At 49.4% G+C, this 19,095-nt stretch overlaps 6 protein-coding genes across 6 annotated transcripts; 4 read left to right on the plus strand and 2 right to left on the minus strand.

Annotated features, from left to right (window-relative positions):
* Positions 1-645: 645 nt before the first annotated feature.
* Positions 646-1,676, plus strand: K441DRAFT_165022 (uncharacterized protein). The gene has a single exon (XM_067640281.1). The coding sequence runs from the start codon at positions 1,036-1,038 to the stop codon at positions 1,411-1,413; it is 378 nt and encodes a 125-aa protein (XP_067509483.1). The 5' UTR covers positions 646-1,035; the 3' UTR covers positions 1,414-1,676.
* A 2,628-nt stretch (positions 1,677-4,304) lies between these two features.
* On the plus strand, positions 4,305-5,791 carry K441DRAFT_652289 (uncharacterized protein). The gene is made up of 4 exons (XM_067647347.1): positions 4,305-4,601; positions 4,662-4,769; positions 4,822-5,444; positions 5,496-5,791. The coding sequence occupies exons 1-4, from the start codon at positions 4,469-4,471 to the stop codon at positions 5,694-5,696; spliced, it is 1,065 nt and encodes a 354-aa protein (XP_067509484.1). The 5' UTR covers positions 4,305-4,468; the 3' UTR covers positions 5,697-5,791.
* Positions 5,792-5,807: 16 nt separating this feature from the next.
* On the plus strand, positions 5,808-6,829 carry K441DRAFT_165096 (uncharacterized protein). The gene has a single exon (XM_067640282.1). The coding sequence runs from the start codon at positions 6,163-6,165 to the stop codon at positions 6,703-6,705; it is 543 nt and encodes a 180-aa protein (XP_067509485.1). The 5' UTR covers positions 5,808-6,162; the 3' UTR covers positions 6,706-6,829.
* On the minus strand, positions 6,830-8,737 carry K441DRAFT_165115 (uncharacterized protein). The gene is made up of 6 exons (XM_067640283.1): positions 8,727-8,737; positions 8,617-8,680; positions 8,347-8,518; positions 8,183-8,287; positions 7,764-8,134; positions 6,830-7,686 (listed from the first exon to the last, which is right to left on the minus strand). The coding sequence occupies exons 3-6, from the start codon at positions 8,497-8,499 to the stop codon at positions 6,954-6,956; spliced, it is 1,362 nt and encodes a 453-aa protein (XP_067509486.1). The 5' UTR covers positions 8,500-8,518; positions 8,617-8,680; positions 8,727-8,737; the 3' UTR covers positions 6,830-6,953.
* Positions 8,738-12,703: 3,966 nt separating this feature from the next.
* K441DRAFT_652294 (uncharacterized protein) lies at positions 12,704-13,956 on the plus strand. Its single transcript, XM_067647348.1, has 5 exons — positions 12,704-12,974; positions 13,098-13,225; positions 13,299-13,398; positions 13,457-13,560; positions 13,656-13,956. The coding sequence occupies exons 2-5, from the start codon at positions 13,139-13,141 to the stop codon at positions 13,797-13,799; spliced, it is 435 nt and encodes a 144-aa protein (XP_067509487.1). The 5' UTR covers positions 12,704-12,974; positions 13,098-13,138; the 3' UTR covers positions 13,800-13,956.
* A 389-nt stretch (positions 13,957-14,345) lies between these two features.
* On the minus strand, positions 14,346-19,070 carry K441DRAFT_673467 (uncharacterized protein; the record flags this gene model as incomplete). Its single annotated transcript, XM_067650651.1, has 2 exons — positions 14,346-18,944; positions 19,038-19,070. 2 exons carry the CDS (start codon positions 19,068-19,070, stop codon positions 14,346-14,348), a joined length of 4,632 nt encoding a protein of 1,543 aa, XP_067509488.1.
* Positions 19,071-19,095: the final 25 nt, after the last annotated feature.

Raw genomic sequence — 19,095 nt, forward strand, 5'->3', positions numbered from 1 at the left:
CACTTTTAATAAAGTGGGACATATAAAAATCTTATAATTGGGTTTTTGGCGCTCCGCCTAGCCGCCCTGAACATAAGCGTGTTAAGAGAAGCTTGGCCTATTCTATTCAGCCAATATTCGAAGATGGCCATATACTCAAAAATATACTCTCCGCCGCTGGCCCAGCCATCCCGCTCCAAGCCCAAATCCAAAGGTAACAACCAGCCAACCTTACCCTCACCCCACCAGGTCCTCCCATCCTCCCCACATAACATTTGCTAACCCCCTCCAAAGCTCCCTTACGTCCCAATCGTGGTCTTGATAAACTCCGCATCCGCAGCGTCAGACCCGTAGCTCAAATGCGTCTCCGTTATCACAAAAATCCCTTTACAAACGTCATCTCCAGTTGCGCAATACGTCTTGACCTTACCGCTCGCCACATTCGCAATAGCAGTCCCCGAACATCACGATAGCCTAACACCAAAAACCTGTCAGCAACGCCCCCCTCCGAGTCCCAATCCCGTCAAAAAAAACAGCAACATAAACGCAACAGAGTAGGGAGGGTTCCACTAGCCAGCCTCGAAACCCCGAACTCCCTCGAACATTCTCGAGTGAGGAAGGATCTGGAAGAGTCCTCCACACGCGTTTCCTGCTTACTTAAGCAGACTCACTTTGTTCGTTTTTGGTTTGTTTCCGTAGCAATCACTTATTGATTGCTATAATATCAAATGCCTATTTTCGTCATAGTTAGAACTTCATCTTTTTCAATCATCATTCAGTTCATCATCGAGCATCCACAAATCCCAACCCACCAACCCTCACTTCACCAAAAAAATCCAGAAAAAGACCCAGAAAAAAAGCACCACAAAAAGGTCCCCTAAGAAAACCGCACGCACTCACCCTCACCACGATCTTCCCCGCAAACCCCTTCTCCATCTCCCCAAACAGACTTACAGTATGCACAACCTGCGCCCCCCCCCCCAAACACGACCCGGGACACCTCCCCCCACCAACCCCGCCATCTCCCTCGCCCGCGCCATATCCGCCGCGTAGTCGATGCCCTGGACCCCCAGCTCACCGCTGCTGCTGCTAAATAAGGAGGCCAACGCAGATGCGAGGGGGCGGGCCGGCGACGTAGCCCACATTCCCCGGCTCGGCGATGCCGCGGGCGAAGAGGAGGGAGATGGGGTAGCAGGCTACGGTGTTAGTGAAGCCATTACGGGTTGTGAAGGCGACGGCGGTGGATGGGGATGCGGTTGGGAGGGTGCTTGGGAGGGTACTTGGGCTGTGGGGAGCGGGGGCTCGGAGGGGAGGCGGTCGGGAGCGGGAGCCCGGACAGGCTGCCGATGCCGGATGGGAGGGCTGTTGGGGATGGGAGGCTGGAGATGCTGCTGGGGCCGGATGAGAGACCGGTGGGAAACGGGATGTCGGTGAGCAAGGCGGTGAGGAGTTGGAGGCCGGAGAGCCCGGAATATTAAAGAATGAGGACTCTGTCTATTGAATGTGGCTCTAGGGCTCTATACATATATGAGGAAGGTGTAGGCAATAGGAAGGAAAAGGGGGAGGGGTGGCAACAGAAACAGGGGGTGTTGGAAATCAAGGATCATTACCGCAGTCATGTGATGATTATATAATCATACTAGTATAGAGGATGCCCCCGCATTCTATATACACAATACAATCAACTTACATTACATAATGCACCGCTCATAATTCAACAGTAGGTGACTGAGTCAAGAGGGTAGGTGACCGAGTCGGGGGGGTAGGTAACTGAGTCAGGGTGGTAAGACAACCTGATTCAGGTCGACACTATTCAATTAATGCACTCATTATGGCTTTCAGAAATTTGGCCTCTGTGGTCTTCAGCATTACCACTCTTTTCTCGCACTAGCCCCCGAATGTAGCACCGCAGTACAACCGCAGCCTAATCCTCAATCCAAAAGAGAATGCATTGTCAAACCTGGATTGAACTCCTCCATCGATGATGCAATCGCTATTCGCAAAGCCTTCCACGAATGCGGACGAGGTGGCTGTGAGGTGTTCCTCAATGAAACTTACCATATCAACTCCGTCATGAACACCACGGGGCTTCAGGACTGCAGGATAGACTTAACCCTTACAACGGTAGAATTCGTCCTACGGTTGGCTCTTAGATAACCGTAGGACGAATTCTACCGTTGCAAGGGATACCTAGCAAATAGGTGAGGCTATCCCATCACCGGTCAGTTATCGTCCTACGTTATCGATAAGAATTTGGCCAACCGTGATCAGAAGACTTAGCTAGCCATGGTCGTGCCAATCATTAATCTCAAAGGGTTTAAAGCTGGGCGACTTCCAAGGCTCTGGGAAGGTTTTTTTGCAATCCAAGTCGGTGGAACTTTATTGATTAGATAAGGGTATGGCTGTTATCAGACAGAGCTTCAAAGTCTATGTTCTATATGGTAGTTCTGAGTTCTTTGATGTTGTATGCACGGGCCATATCCTTATCGATAACGTAGCACCTTGAGATAATGAAGAGGTCTAGGAAGCACATTGGTCATCCTGAAGTAAAAGAGCAACTGAGAAAAGCTCGGAGGGTGCTAGGACTGCTAAACTCTTTATGGGGGTATGGGATATATAACGATAGCCTCTACATTACGATCTACACCCCTTGATCGGACGGTTTTTTGGTGTAATCTTACGATAATCTGACTTTTGACGACATCGTTAAGGTGCCACCATCAATATCGGTATAACTAGAAAAGATTTTGTATGGGAGAGAGCCGTAGGTAGCTGCCTCCTTTTCTCTGCTTATTAACTCACCACGTGACTATTTAGTATAACAATACCATTGGTATTACAATGCGCTTGGCCGACCAAACCGTATTGTGCTAACTTACGAGGTCGGTTTTTTTAGTCTACGTACGCCTCTGCCAAGGCCTTCCTCATCAAAATATCGACCACAAAACGTGAAGCTTTTTGTATAGAACTTTAAGGGCTTGATTATAAGGCTATTTGTATGCTATATACCCATTTTTTATCTACGGAAGTTATTTCTTCCTTCGTTCTCAGACCTTTTAAATACGTGCCGGTAACCCTAAAATACACTTATTTACGTCCTCTAGACTTAACTCATCCTATGTAGTATACCAGGCAGCTTTTAGAGCGTTTAAAGAGGTATTGATCTTAATCTGTTGCTTCAAAAGCTCATTTTAGTGGTGTATTTTGGTAAGGGAGGCCCTCTCAGCTGGAGAAAAAGGTGGCCGATATTCGTCCTTGCGCCCGCACTAAAATCGCTCAATTTCTCTACCTAGCTAGTACCTAGATTTGCCCATCTCTCCTCTCACATTTATGTAGCTTTTAGTATACCAGTTATGACTGATATACGTACTTTAATTACCTTATAAGAAGGCATTGTAAGGTGTGAGAGTGGTAATAAGTGTCTTGTTTACATCAAAATAGTGTAGTGGGCGCACGGACGAATATCGGCCACCTTTTTCTCCGGCTGAGAGAGGCCTTTGTTTATCCCTGGCGACGCTCGGCACGAGTGCACGGGCCGTACGGAGACTAAAAAAACCGACCTCGTAAAGAGTTTTTACTGTAGCCGAACAATGCGGGTAGCCGATGATGGTGACTCGCGTTCCGGATTTCGCCCTGTGCCAAGTAGCAAGAGTGGTGGCAGTGCCGGTCCTAGGGCGCCTTCTATGCGCCCATTCGGACGGCGTATTGCCGATCTGGGCAATCTAACCCTCACGTGGGCAAGCTGAACGAGCGGGAATGCCTCCCAATGCATGATTTTTCCTTATCCCTGCTGATCACAACCTCGCTAAAGGGAAAGCGTCAACCCAGCATGCCTGGCACCGTCGAAATCGTTTCTCGCTGTCTAGATCGCCTATTCAGCTTCATCTCCGACAGGCGCACTGGAAGGTCCTACAGCTTGTTTTAATGGAGCTTTGATTGTCGTGATCGTTATAATCTGACTCTTTGGATAATATAACGCAGCGTTAAAATACTGCCCTATTTTACGAAGTATTTTAACTCTGCGCTGTGCGCACGTACCAACCCCTTTCTTGATTTGCTTGTAGGCCTATATTTCGACGATCGTTGTAACTTTTCATAATTTTATGAATTTGCCACTGCTGAGGCAAGAATAGACTATCCCCACTAGTCGGGGTCCCTTGTATGGCAGAAAGAGACACCTTACCATAAGAATCGACTTAAGCCTCCACGAAATCTATGTAATGGCGTCAGACGCTCCTTAAAAGTTATCAGATGTTCACGAGTTTCTCCTAGCCCACCGCTGCAGCTTTTAGTACTCAAGCTACCCCTCTCCACCCTTTCTTCATCGACAATCCGTAAACTAAAATTCAATGCCATTAAGAGAGACGACATATCCGGCTTCGAATCGACGCATTCGCCTGTGCGAATTGGATTGTGTGCGCATTTCATCTACTAAAAAGATATTCCTCTTAGAAAACCTAGTGCCTTCCAAGAGCGCAACCGTATCACTATGAGGAGTGCATGTGCTGGCATGCGTCTGCAGCTGTTCTTCCTTTGCTATGGCGTTCTCTTCAATTTACCGCACCTTTGCATTGCGCAGCTTGATCCAATAAACCAGTTTTGCGCTAGATGGGATCATTCATGTGAGCTCCAGATCATGCGTGATATGGATAGAACCTCTAACTAACCAATGTTGATTGCAGCTGTAATAAAGAACGGCGTGCTCTATATAGATGGAGGTATCCAAACTTACCGTCTGGACGGCACGAACTATACCGTTGGGACGACTGTAAATAACACGATAGGCGTTAGTGAGTCTAACTCTTCAAGGCCCTTCAATCCGGTGCTCATATATATACATAGACTTGGAAACAATAACCGTTCAAATGAACTATACTTGGAATTGGTGGACGAACATAACAGAATCGGACTTTCCGAAGAGCAGTAATCCGACTGATGGGACAACTCCACCCACTGGACTAATCCGCGGAGCCTTCTATCAGGGCCTGTCCGACGACTCCCGCATTTACGCGTTTGGAGGCACCTCTTTCATGGGCAACACATCTTTCCCCGGATGGACGGCGGTGCAGAGCTCTGCAACCCCCATGTGGTCATTTGACACCGAGGAAAGGGTTTGGGAGCCGTTTTCGAGTAACCTGCAGGAAACCCCTAACTACGGGCTTTCCGCCGAAGCGCCCGACCAAGGTCTAGCCTTCTACCTTAACGGACAAATCGACAATGGTACGAGCTACGCTACAAGCTGGCTAGGAAACAACACGTTCAATCTTCCCGGGATGGTTGTGCTCAACCTGAAGAATCAAACCTTTGAGAATATCTCGACGCCAGGTCTTCCAGACGACACTTATCCTCGGGCAGGTGGGAGTCTGGAATATATGCCTAATATTGGGAGGAGTGGTGTGCTTGTATCTTTGGGAGGAGCATATCGGAACACTTCGACCCCTGGAAACTTCTCCACTCAGACTCTTGTATGCTAGTCCAAGTCGCATTTATTGTTCACGTAAAGCTAAACTACGCAGGCCAAGTTTGACACGGTCGACGTATTTGACATCGCCTCCTATCTCGAAAATCCCAGCAGCAACGGGACATGGTACATGCAATCCACAAGCGGAAACATTCCCCCTCCACGAATCGATTTCTGCGTCGTCGCCATCTCCGCCCCTGACAACTCTTCACATAACATGCAAGTCCACCCTCTCCTCCGCCCCAAATCCCATTGACTCAAGCTTCTAGCTACCTCTATGGCGGCCGCGATCCCACAACTCCAAACATCACCCTCTACGACGACATATACGCCCTGTCCCTTCCCTCTTTCACCTGGACAAGCGTCTACGGCCCCGGCGATAGCCCGCGATGGGGCCACACATGCCACATCGTCGGCCAAAGACAAATGATCACGGTCGGCGGGTCTCTAAATAAGACCTACTACGGCTGCGACTGGGAGCAGCGCGGCGTCGCCATCTACGACCTCTCCGCCGCGCTCTGGGGTGCGTCTTCTTCCCCTCTCCCCTTCTCCCCTGCCATACCTCTAACGCAGATCTGGCCACAGGCCCCATCTTCATCGTCGACGCCCCACCCTACAACGTAACCTCGCTGATCGTCAAAACTATCGGCGGCACCGTCAACGGCGGCGCCACTCTCCGCGCCCCCGTTAACGGCTATAACAACACGGCCCTCGCCGCCGTCATGAGCGCGACCCGCACCGCCTCCACCTCAACCCCCACCACCGCGCCCAGCCCAACTAGCCCTGCACACACCAAATCCCGCACTGGCACCATCGTCGGCGCCGTCATCGGCTCCGTCGCCGGCGCCGGGCTCGTCCTCGCCGGGGCCTGGCAGCTCCACAAGCGACGGAAGGACGCCGCGCTGAGCTCCTCGACGCCGCTCGCTGAGGCACCGCAGACGAACGCCAAGTTCGAAGTCGCGGGCGACGTGAAGCCGCCGCTCGAAGCACCCGGGACGGAGCTGCCGTGGGAACTGGCCGCGAAGCGCGAGCCGGCCGAGCTGGCGCCGACGGCGGTGGCGGAGCTGGAGGCGGGACATGGAGCTAGTGAGGCCGAGGCGAAGCATGGGGTTAGTGAGGCGGAGCCCGGGAGTGCGACGAGCGCGGCGGAGCTGTCGGGGACGGCGGTGCCGGCGGGGCAGAGACTAGGGATTCCGCATATTACGGTGCCTGAGGGAGAGGAGGCGGAAGGGGGTGAGGGGGTGGTAGGGAAGAACGGGGGGTAATGGGCGGAGAAGCCAAAGGCTACCGTCAACCTCGTGGGTGGTGTGAAGCAGGTTTATCTAGTATCAAGGCACTGAATTTCCGACCAAAAATGATGCGGGTTTAGCGTGGCGTTTGAGAAAGAGGGTTATAGGATTTCGCCATAGATGCATGTAAATACCTGGTCTTCGTTGGTATATAGTACTTCACCCAAAAAGCCATAAAATCTCATGATGAGAGGCTAAAACCGGCCTCTCTTCTATTATTATTATTATATCGGGTCTCGACTCCATATGGGATCCTGGGTCATCTGACTCCATATATCGTCGAATCTGCTGTCGTCTGCGAACACAGGGACTTCCGCTAATGTAGTGACGTTGGAGCTGCGCCACTCGGTGTGCGGGCTGCCACCCCCATCGCTCTGGCCTATTAAAGGGCTGCTCCGCTGACTCCTGCTCGCCTGCGTACTGTAGGTCACCCTTTTCCCGCCCCCTGGCCTGCCGCTCCACCCCATAGATCCTACACCACTCAGATCTCTGCTGATCTTACGCAGCGGCACTGATGTTGAATGCGTGTACGGTTGGGGCTCGGTCCTGGGTTGGAACATGGCGTGGACGCGGATTTCTTGCGGATTCAACGCTTCCTGCGGAGGCGCCGGGTATAATGGAGGCTTAAGGACACTTGTTCGATGACCACTCGCAGCCATATTTGTCTTCTCCTTGCTGGGGCTGCCGATATTATCGCCTGCTTCGTCGGACCATCTTTCAGTTGCTGGCTCTGACGCGTCATGGCGCGACAATCGAAAGGGTTCCACTGAGCGCCGCCACTTTTTCGGGAACCAACGCGCAAGTGGCACGCGCAGCGTGGGCAGACAGGCGCACACGATGGCGACGTTGAGCTCGACGCGCGACCATATTATCAGCCCGTGGTTGTGGTAGGTGGAGTCTTTAGTGTTGTTCATTACGATGACGTAGGGAACACGGAGGAGGCAGGTTATTGCAGCACTATCCGTAACGAAAGAAATTAGAACATGGCCTAACAGTTTTATTAATGCGGAAGAGGAAATGGAGCTTATACGTACAAAGCACCAAGTGCGAAGATAAGGATTAAACTTCGCCTTTCTGCTTTCCGCAACTTAAGGTTCTTGAATATTGGGATTGGAATTATGATCAGAATAACGTCGGTTGCCACATTGATGCTCAAAAAAGCGAAATTGATGGTAGCTATATTGATGCAACGGCCGCGTAGCGCCACATCCCAGAAAGCCCTGGTCGGGGTGCATTGGAAGGAAAATACCGAAAGGAATGCAATGGTGGTGAGGGTGACGACAACCAGCATACCGAAACAGATCCGGCGGATAAACGAGTCAAAGACTCGCCGATATTGACAAAGAATGGAGGCTTTGATGAACCCAAGAGTCAGGATATATGGCGGCATGCTGATGTATACGGCCTATGCTTGTGTTAGGGAAGGAAGAGAAATTGGCAAGATAACTCATACCAGAAGTTGGTTTTGAAGGTCTGTACGAGTGAGTTCCCATACGTGTTTTCCACTACCATATCTGACTTCGTAGAACAGCGTCACCATTTCCATGATGTTGAATAGCTAAGAGATGTAAGAATGCTATTACTCCACAGCATGATAGGAAAGAGGATCTGACTCACCCCAGCAATGAAACAAAAGAGATCATCTTTCCCAGGATTTCGGACCATAAAAAAGCGAACAACGAGACGCAATCCAATGAAGATAGTGGAAATGACGGTTAAAAGAACGGTAATGATGACCGCCCATGTTTCTCTTGAGATATAATCAGGCATTGCTGCAATTTTCTAAGCTCTAAGTTGAACATTAGGGGCCCTGAAAGGTTTCGCTAAACGGTAGAGAATTTTCACTCTTTCTACAGGGCAAGAAGTCTTCAAGACTGTTCAGCGGACCTTTAGTGACCTGGATACCACCCGGACGGACTTTTTTTGAGTAAAGCCATGCTCTTAAATCTGACTACGGCATATTAGCCACGTTACGGAAACAGGAACGAATCACTAACCGGGGGCTGTCGCGTGGCAGTGAACACCTTGGCTGAAGCCTAGCATCTCTAAATAGGCAGGCCGAGGTCATTTTGGGGTCCAGTTGACGAGATATCCTAGACATTCTAATGACATATACAACTAGTATTGAGTGGGAGGTTGGCCATATTGCTTGTCTTACACACGAAACTCATGTCTTTACGAGCAATGAAGCCGTAGTTTTCATTGTGCTTTAGAAGTGGGCTGAAGCGGCACCATCGTAATCCTTCGGTTATCGAGAGAATACTATGCGGAAAGAAGAGATTCCAGGAGAGAACGTTCTGTACCTGCTTCATAAGGAAAGGGTAGACTGCGGGGACTAATACTTTTGCATACGGAACGACGATGAAGGAGAAAAGGTACTCGGTAAAGGGAAATCGTTTATTGAGTAACTACACTAGAAAGCTTCGGAGGATGTCTAATGTCCATGTGCCTAGGTGTTTGGGCTATGCGACGGAAGTCCGAAACATGACTTGAGGACACCTTGATGACAGCGCCAGAGGTAGATTATCGGAAAAATTATTCAGAAAGTTCCGCAACGCCAATCCGTCGGACTCGACTTAATTATCAGACTGAGTCTAGCTATCATCACTATTGCCATTCAGACGATGTGTCTAACTAACAACTAACTAGCGCTTGTCTCAAGGTCATTGATCCAAGCATGCTATAAGAATCTAGTGGGTGCTTGTCTCCCTGGAACATGGAATTATCCCAATGGCTCTCCGTATCTAACAAACACAACACTAAAAACAAGCGAACCATGACATGTTAAACAATAAAGGATCCAGAAGCGATTTTATTAAATATTTGAAGCTCAAGAAGCTATTTCTATCGATAACGTAGTGCCAGAAGCAACGGGTAGGGATATTCATGAAAACAGTAATTTCCTTCCCACATAACTTCCTAACCTCGGAGAAACGGTATCATAAAGGGTTCTGCACGAAGTGTTGAAGGAGGGCATCCACTTCCGCCCAATCATTATCATCAACAATATCATACCTGTGGTTGCCCTTGCTCAAACCAGAGTTTGTGTCCCAATATATGGATTGTATCTCATTGCCTTCGAAAACGTAGAATCTCACCTCTTTTTCCAGATGCGCCAATCACCTAGCATCTCAATGCCTTATTCGCTTTCGCAGCCTGTTGCAGCCAATTCCATATTTGATCCACGGCCTTATTCCGGTTAGGTAGATGACCGCAGAATAGTGAGACAATATTTGCAAGGACTGGTGTTGGTAGCCAGTAGCTAGGCGCCATTATTCAGCTTTGGGACACCTAATAAGCTATAGGATAGTTAAAGTAAGGTCAATGCGCTGCTGAATTCAATTTGCTCTCCAGAACAGTCTATCATTGCGGTGCCTGTATTTGTTGATTTGATAGGCTATGGAACTAAAGCGTTGTGTATTGCTTATCTTCTATATAGATGGTTTCTCCTCATCCGGCGCCGAGATTCATCACGTGATATCGTTGTGAGCTTGTTTACGATTGTCTCAGCATGCTCAGACCACATGGGACGCCGGATAAATCCGGCCCGATGGCACTAAACTAGTTTAGGCCATCTGTCCCTGTGTGGTCTGAGACACTTTGGCAGACGTTTGTAAAGCACGTCGCTAAATCCACATTGCTAATATTACGGATATTCACTTTTTATTATTATAACGAGTTTGGGCAGCTTGAAAAATCCATCGATTATATATTAAGCTCTGGCGAATCAAATGGTCTATATAAAAAGTCTCCCTGCCTTCCCGTTCCTGACATTAATTTTAAAATAGCCGTAACATGGTTTGCCAAAGTGTACAATACGAGAATTCTGCCAAATTTTCCAAGAACTTACAGCCCTCAATTTTTACTGCCCTGCTACTGCCCTACTACTAACCTGCTACTACCCTACTACTNCCCTACTNCTGCCCTACTGCTGCCCTACTGCTGCCACTACTGCCATTACTGCTACTGCTGCNATACCGTCCCCTACTCTAGCTGCTTTGGCCACTACNATCTAGGCTACTAGCAACCGTCCTAGCCGTTATTAGTTATATAACTGCGTCCGCTTANACCTTTAGTGTAGAGCTTTTTTATTGGTTATATAGCAGATCTCGCAAGTTTTAAACCGGCTAAGTTAGAAGGGTTGGCGTGGCTNGTTACAACTAGAGCAATAGCACGGAGGCTACTNCGGAGACTGCGGAGACCGCTACGGAGATTGCTGCGGAGATTGCTGTGGAGATTACTGCGGAGGCTGTTGCGGAGGCTATTACGGAGGCTATTGCGGAGGCTGTTGCGGAGGCTATTGCGGAGGCTATTGCGAAGGCTGTTGCGGAGGCTGTTGTGGAGGCTGTTGCAGAGGTTACTGTAGAGGCTGCTGCCGAGGTCGCTGTTGGGCCTGCTTCTTCTCCTTCTGCCTATTGTAATACTATTTGTAGCTGGTTGATCTGTCACGGCTACGATGCTGCTATTGCTAGAGAAGTGGTGTAAAACTACCACGTAACGCTTGTGGATATTAATAAAGACCATTTGTATGTTAAATACGTGCGCCCAACGTCTTGAATTTAAATTCTAGTCGCATTAGATGCACTAGTACACGATGCAGATATCCCAGATATCTACCGTTCGATCGAAAGCTTGAGAAGACTGGTTCCTGCTAGATGAAATAGGGGTTTCTTCCACGCCTTTTAGATGCACCCATGGCCGGCAGTTGGTTCTGGAAAATCCATCGATTAGAGAGCTGATAAAGGTGACTCTAATGCAGGTATTGACAGGATAATAGATGTGGCGGTTACTTACATTAATTTCGTTAAAGTTGATGATTTGCCTCATACAAATAAAGCGGCTCGGCTTCCAAAAGCTTGCCAAAGTGGCTCAGACCAAGAAACAGATCGATCGATCGAATAGGTTAGCTTGCGGATATTCGATTATCCGCGCAGCGGATATTCATCGGTTTCTTGGTCTGAGCATGCTGAGTCAATGTTTACGATACATGCAGATTTGCCTAATGATCTCTTCAACGTCTTTCCAGATCCTGTGACGGTTGTGTAAACCTTTCAGACCGCTCCAATGTCGCATCGTATTGGTATACAGTTGGTACCAATTGGGATTTGCTACCGGCAAAGTACAAATCAGAGTCTTCAAAGTTGTGGCCGGAGACTCAATTAATGCTCTGCTCTAGTCCAATCTTCCACCATCTCTGGCATTTCCTCCTTTATGATGGGACGGAAAATCGTGAGCTCCTGGTCTATAACTTCCTTGGCTATCTTTTCTTCTTTCAGGCTAGCAGTCGAAATAGTGGCCCAGATATATGGAACATCCTACGGTATCCCTTGACACGGTAGGGAAGGATAAGCTCTCAGACCCTCGGGGAGATTTAGTTGGTGATAAGGAGCAGTATGCCCGCCCGTGCGCGTAGTGCACGTACCAACGGTCCCCCGGTCTGATTTATGAGATAGTCAAAAGTGGGATTTCGGGTGACAACCCGTTTGTCGCATGTGCAAACTCTATCCGCTCGGACCTTGGAATTCCACCTGGGGAGTTGGAATGTCAAGCTCAATTAGCCAACCATTGCATCGGCTTTGCCCTCTTTGTAATCATAAGTAGTTTCACATCCACAGGGTTTGACTTCCACCCAGCTTTTCCAATCGAAAATGGTGAAGAGGACACAAGGTAAAGCAGCGTAGTGACGGGCTATTTAAGTCCTAACTTTACTGCGTTAGGGGACGCTCTAAACCCTTCCCGGAGCTCGCTCGAATTTCTACAAATCGGAACTCATTTTCCTTCCGCATAATGACTGGTGGGAAATTTCAAGCATATGCGGTTTCTTCAGCGCGCAGCAATCAGCCACAGAACAAACTTCTCGTATCCTGCAATGGGCCTCACTAGCCGTAGCGTCTTGAAACCCCGCTCTCTCCAAGACTTAACACCTGAAGATTGCACAGATATTGAACGCCCGTCTCGTATTCATGCGCGGGATCGCGAAATCATGCGGTCTCGCGCTCTTTTCGCGTTGAGTCATCGAGCGAGGCGCGGTCTGTGTCATTAGCCAAGATCTTGTGGAGAAAACAATTGGTGTATGAGGAGGGATGGTAGTCGATTAAAGTTTAATTGACGTTATGGGCGTTTCCTTAGGATTACTGATCTCTAGTTCAAAAAAGAGAAATGGCGAGTATAAAAGGTGGTGATGGTACGGCCGAACTAGAGCATCAAAGAAAGCTGTCTAAATCCTCAACTTTTAGAATTCTAAAGTTAGTCTCTTCCCCCTTTAGCTTCACCAGAACCATTATACAGCTAGGAGACTATTGAAGTGCTTCTATACTATCGTCAACTATGCGAGTTCTTTCTTGATATCAAGGCTAAATAATTCAAAGATCTTTCCATATTGTGATCCAGCAATCAAGCGCATCAAATAATGTCGACCGAAACAGCTCCAAAAATGTCACCCGAGGGCTCCCCCTGTTGGATAGAGATTATGTCTCACGATGTCGAAGTTTGCAAGGTACTAAGCAATCTATCTCTTAATATAAGCCGTTAAGGTCTAACATGTTAACATCTCCATCCGGTCATGATAGAAGTTTTACTCTGCTCTATTCCCTTCATGGGACTTCAAACCAGCTACAGATGAGTACAAGGCGGACGCCATAGCAATGTACAGCTTCACGCAACCCTCCGGTATGCCTCAAAATCCAACACCACCATACAGTACCTCTAATCATGTCATGCGATCCAGGTCTTGGTGGCGGCATCATGAAACTCCCGTCGGACTGCCACCGTGAGGACCAGAAGATGGGAGTAGGCATGACCGTTTATTACTTCTCCGAGTCCATTGAAAAGGTGCCATCCTCCCTTCATTACCAAAACCCTCTAATCTTCTGTGATATGACGAGGTGCTAGTCGCTCGAAAGGATTCGCTAACTTCGAAGCATTAGACCAAGGCAAGAGTCCATGAGCTCGGAGGCTCAACATGCATGGAGAAGACACCGCAGGGAGATAACGGGTGGTATGCCAACTTCAAGGATCCCGAGGGTAATAGGTTCGGTGTGTATGAGGTCAACCCCGCCCACTGCAAGTGAGCCCAGTGCTTTGATCAACAACAGATTATTATGGTTGGTGGGAATACCCTCAATATACCATCCTCGATTTTAGTGATCAATAAAATGAGCGTCTTTGTCTTGCTCATAACTCTTACACCTGAGGTTAGCATTAAATGTTATAGTCCGTCGTGAAGCTAGCCACATCTATAGCGTTGCCAGTATCGTAAAACTACCAAGCACGAAGTGCTTCAGGCAAAGATTATAAATTATCCAAGTGAGCCTGACGGTCTGACCAAATATGTGTATATATGAAGAGAAACATCGTGCCGTAGAGCCTAGCTCAGGTATATCGATCCTCTTGAAATAGATCCTAAAGCGCGGTATTGTTGGTTTCCGCGAGGAAAAAAAAACGCTATGCTGAGCAAAACCAGGAAAGTCGTATAGATAACACATGATAGAAAGGAAAATAAGAAGTAAAGTCGATGGGTATATCACCAAATGCTTCTCCTCAACTAGAAGAGCAAATATCTTCGACCCTAAGTAACGAGATTTCTTCTAACGGCGTATAGATAATGAGAGACATGCTCAGTCATTCAGGCCAAAAACTTTTCTCAACATCGGAAACTTCTTTTTCTTCCCAGCCCTCCCAAAGACCACCTCCTTTCCTGTCTTCGGGTCAACGCCGATATTTGGTGGTGCCGTTGCTGAAGAGTGACGCTTGCTTAGCGTTGGCCGCAATACCTTCTGAGTTGCCATCGCACCGTCCGAACTCTGCGGTCTGATATCTTCAGCGGTATTAGGGTGTTGAGGAAGTGGCCAGGAGTCGGATGCGGAGCGGCCCCGTTGAGGTGCTGATTTACGTTGTAGTCGCGGGCTGCGTGGGTGTGGTGAACTGGTTGGCGAGGTAGGTGAGGCGGCGTCGAGAGTCTTGTCCTCGCTAATAGGGGTGAGAGGCTGTCCTTGCTGAGGAACAGCCATGGGCTCTGTTGTGGGGTCTTCAGTGGGTTGTATAGTTGGCGATTTCTTCTTTCCTAAATTGAAGAATCCTCGCTTCGACTTCTTCGTGGGCTGAGGTTTTGGCTCATCGTCGGCATATTTGCTCTTGCGAAGAGATCCAGGAGTAAAAGTACCTGGGGCTTTGCCATTGGGCAATGCCGGTGCAGCACTTTTCTCAATTTCCTTTGTCGAAGGCCCAGGAGCTGTAAGTTCGTCGTTGCTGTCCTCATCTGAAAGATCGGTCGACTCACGGTCCTCATCCCCTGGCTTTCGGGGAATGCCTCGTACAGGGGTCAAGCCAGCTGGTAATTCAAAGTCCTCATCATCAGAGTCCGCAAATCGGCTTTGAAACCTCGTGGGAAACTCGTCTTCTTCGTCGCTAGAATCGGCGAAACGGCTCTTGAATCGTGGAGCAGCCCTCAATGGAGCAACGGTTTTTGATTTTGTGGATTTTCCAAAACCTGGAATTTTCGACGTAGACTTAGTTCGCGGCGGGGCTTGAGATCGAAGAGTAGGTATGCCTGCACCAATGGATACATTCCGTCCTGGCTTCCCTACCATTCCACCTGATGGCGATAGAGATCTGACGCTGAATCGAGAAGATCTGAGGCTACCTTGAGCCGAATTTGGTGAGGTAGGACGCATTGAAGTTCTGAGAGTAGGTGGAGGTGGAGATGCAATTGCCACTGATTTTTGTCTCATTGTTGGCGCTAGTGCTGATGGTTCTGGACCCCCTCTCATGGATCTTCGCATGGTGTATCTGCCGCTGTCGGCTATTGCTGATTTCCGTCGCTGTCTCCTGAAACTGCTGACTGAGGCATCCGAATCACTATCATTGGAAAAACTACGGCTTAAAGGCGGAAGCTGCGTTGGTTTACTCTGAGTGACAGGAGGCCCAGATGCGGTTTGAGGGCGTGCTTTGAGTGAGCTTGGGGAAGCTGGAAGAACGTTTCCTTTTTGTAGGGCTCCTCTTAGCTCACGACTGCCCACTGGGGGGACACTATATTTCGATGCGCTTAATCCTGATCCTTTTCTACTAGTCCGGGCAGCATCACTATCCCTCATACTCTCCCTCAAGTGAGTTTCTGATGATGGTGACACTGGGACAGTCCGAGAGCCATTACTACTTCTCACAGTTTTCATTTGAATCTCTGGAGCTGTAGGTTCTGGCGTTGGACGCACACTCTTTTTCATCGCTGAGCTTCGGGGTTGAGTAGTGCGGTGCTGCATAGCAGGTTCGATAGACTCTGCAAACCTTGGAACGGAAGTGCCTTGGGTTTGGCCAGCTATTGAGGATCTCTTCTTCTTAGGCTTTGCAGCTTGTAATGTGGGAACTGCAGCCTTCGTAGATACGACTTCTGCAGGCTCGTCTTTCGCCTCACGTTCTATTTCCTGTTTCCGCGTCTCGCTTAAACCGCTCCAGTATTGTTTCGTAGCATTCCAGTCCCCATCTGAGTTTGATGGAGATAATCTTCCAGATCGCCCAGGATGCACATTGGAAGAATTACCTTGCTTTGGAGGAAGAGTAGACGATGGACTGTCTGGTGGGGTAGGGATAGCAAGACCAAGCGCAGGAGGGACGATGGGACTTTCTACTACAGCATCAATTGAAGCATACGCACCCTCTTCCATATCAGAGAGATCCTCTGCAGCATCACTGTATATACTGCTACTATCATCAGATTCATCTGAATCCTCATGAACTACAGATAAGTGATCTCCATAATTAAGAGGCGGTTGTTGGGGGGCATTTGAGGCAGGCGTATCCCGTGTTGATGGCTCGGATATCACGGCTGTGGTGTGTTTGGAATCCGTAGAGTTGCGTGCATCATTATTCCCAGGTAGATCCTCTCGCGTTACTTCACTCTGTGACTTCGGTTCCTCGTACTGTTCCGGAAATCCTCCCGGTATGACAAACATGCGTTCGGACTCTTCTCCAGCTGCCGGCGTTGCAGGAAGAACTGTCATCGAAGGAACAACAATATCAGGCTGCTTGGGTGCTTCGGCGTTTCCGTCTACCGTCTCGGGTTCCGCAGCCCGGTCTACCAAGTTTACATTGGCTTGATTCTCGGACCTCTCGTTAACAGCAATTGGCTTCTCATCTTGCGTAGTGGTGCTTCGGTCAGAATCAGACACGTAGCCTGACCCTTCGACTGAAGTTACCTCGGGTGGTAGAGGGTCCACATTAGATTTACTGAGACTGTTCTCTTGTTCGTTTATAACCGCACGTGGGTTCTGTTTAGATGCAAAGTCTTGGGTAACGATGCTGGCGGGTGCATGATCACTCGATGTTTCGAGAGGTTCTGACATTGTACTAACGGATGCTGACATAGACGACGATACCGTTTCAGTAACTTTTTCGGCCATATCGTCATCATCGCGTCTAGGCCGTCCTCTGATACTTCCAAAAGATGGTAGAGCCGGGCGTGGTGTCATAACTTCGTCCACGTCGCCCTCGACAGAGCTAGGTGTCCGGCTATTCCATTTGGACAGTTCGATACCCTTAGGAGACGAAGCTTCTAGAGACTCTAGGGGGGCAGAAGGGCCAGCAATTACCGCATCTTCGTCAAAACTCACTCTGACGTTCTTTTTCTTCCTGGGTGGCGGTTTCGAGCCATCTTCAGACATGGTGTCCGACGCTTCGCTTGGAGCTCCTCGGCCTCCACCTGGAATGAAGTTCGCTATAGGAGAGCTAGTCCTTATTGATGAGGACGGCGAGTGTTTCATAGCAGACTTGGCCGGCGATACCGATCGCGGAGGTGGCTGATGTCTAACCCCATTTGGTAACTCAACAGCTACCGCTGCAAAGCGTGCTGATCGCCCAGGGCTGAGGGATTGAGGCCTCTCGCCACGTCCACTACCTCGGCCTTTGACGTTCTGAGTGCCGTTTGTTGGCAGTTGAGTCGTTGTTTGACTTACAGGCCGCATGTGGTGAGTCTCTGGCGCAGGTAGCGATGGTGTAGTTATTGATATAGAAGAAGCAACAGTAGCGTCATTTAGCCGATCAACTTGGCTAGAATCCAGCTCATGGCCAGCACTTGCGCCAGGGGTTGATATCTCTTGATCCTCTTCGCCATGATCCTCAGCGCTTTGTCTCGCCAACAATGCCCCAGCTTGAGTCTGAAAGTTATTTGGAGGGCTTCGAGGTCGCTCTGTTGCTGGAGGCTGGCTCTGAATATGTTGTCGAGGCCTCTGGGGCAGTTCAATTACCGAATGGGCCGCCTCTTGGGACCCTTGTGGTTCCTTCTTCCTAAATGTTCGTGTTGAGGGGTCATAGACGGAAGACGGCGAGTTCGGGTCAACTAGTTGTGTAGAGCTCGACAGCGGAGGCCCAGCACTGACAGCAGCCCCTGTTAGTCTCTGACCCATGCTTCCACTAGCCAAACGCGAGCCTTCCACACCCTGCGCCATTTTAGTTTTCCTTTTCGATACCGGCTTATCTGCAGCATTCTGAATCGATTGCTGGACGTTCGATAACTCATTCACAATTAGTCCATCGGATGTCTTCGGTCGTATTGCGGGCTGTCCCTTGAAAGGTTGGTCTCCAACAACTGGCGCGGTAAACCATCCACTATGACTTGCTCGCGGCAGGCTGACTGGAGAGCTGGCTTGTGGAGAAATCGGCCGTGAGAAGTTAATCGATCGCGTGCTATTTTCCTGGTCAACCTCTGGAACCCGATAAAGGCTCGTTACTCGTGCTGCGTGAGCATGNTCCGTAGGTCCTACTGCTGTCCTATCCGCGCTAATGCCTCTTCCACCGCCTCTCCTCGACCCAGGCGATGCACCTTGGAAAGGTGGTTCTAAGCTTGAGGCTCGCCTATGGACGCCGGGATTCGTGACGCCTTTCGGTATCGCAGGTACTGGAGGTGCGTTAGGATCTGCTTCGACGACAGGACTACTCCGATTAGGTGAAGATGTGCGAAAAGTCCGTTCACTCATCGAACTAGAGCTGGATTGCCTACGCAAACCGGGTCCCTGCTGACTGTCTCCGCTGCTTATCGACGATGTTGAACCCCTCCGCACCATTCGCTTTGTCTGAATATTGCCAACCGGAGTTGGAGATGTCGCATGGGTGCGAAGCGCCGCCGCCGCCGCCGCTGATGAAAGGGAAGCATTGGAGTTGCGGTTTTTGATGAAAGCTTGACTCGCAGCTAGCGCCGCCGCAGGCGAAGGAGTGCTGTTGGCAGGCTGCGTTTAGAGGTGTTAGCAAGTTGAAGATGTATTCGCGCGCGTTGGCTACCAGAAGGCTACGCTAATCCGATGATAGAAGAGGTTACCTACCAGGTTCGACGACGCCCTCCGTCGATGGAACATGATGGCTTAAGGGATTGTAGTAAAG

The sequence above is a fragment of the Cenococcum geophilum genome (genome assembly GCF_001692895.1).
Source record: "Cenococcum geophilum 1.58 unplaced genomic scaffold K441scaffold_3, whole genome shotgun sequence".
Classification (NCBI taxonomy): domain Eukaryota; kingdom Fungi; phylum Ascomycota; class Dothideomycetes; order Gloniales; family Gloniaceae; genus Cenococcum; species Cenococcum geophilum.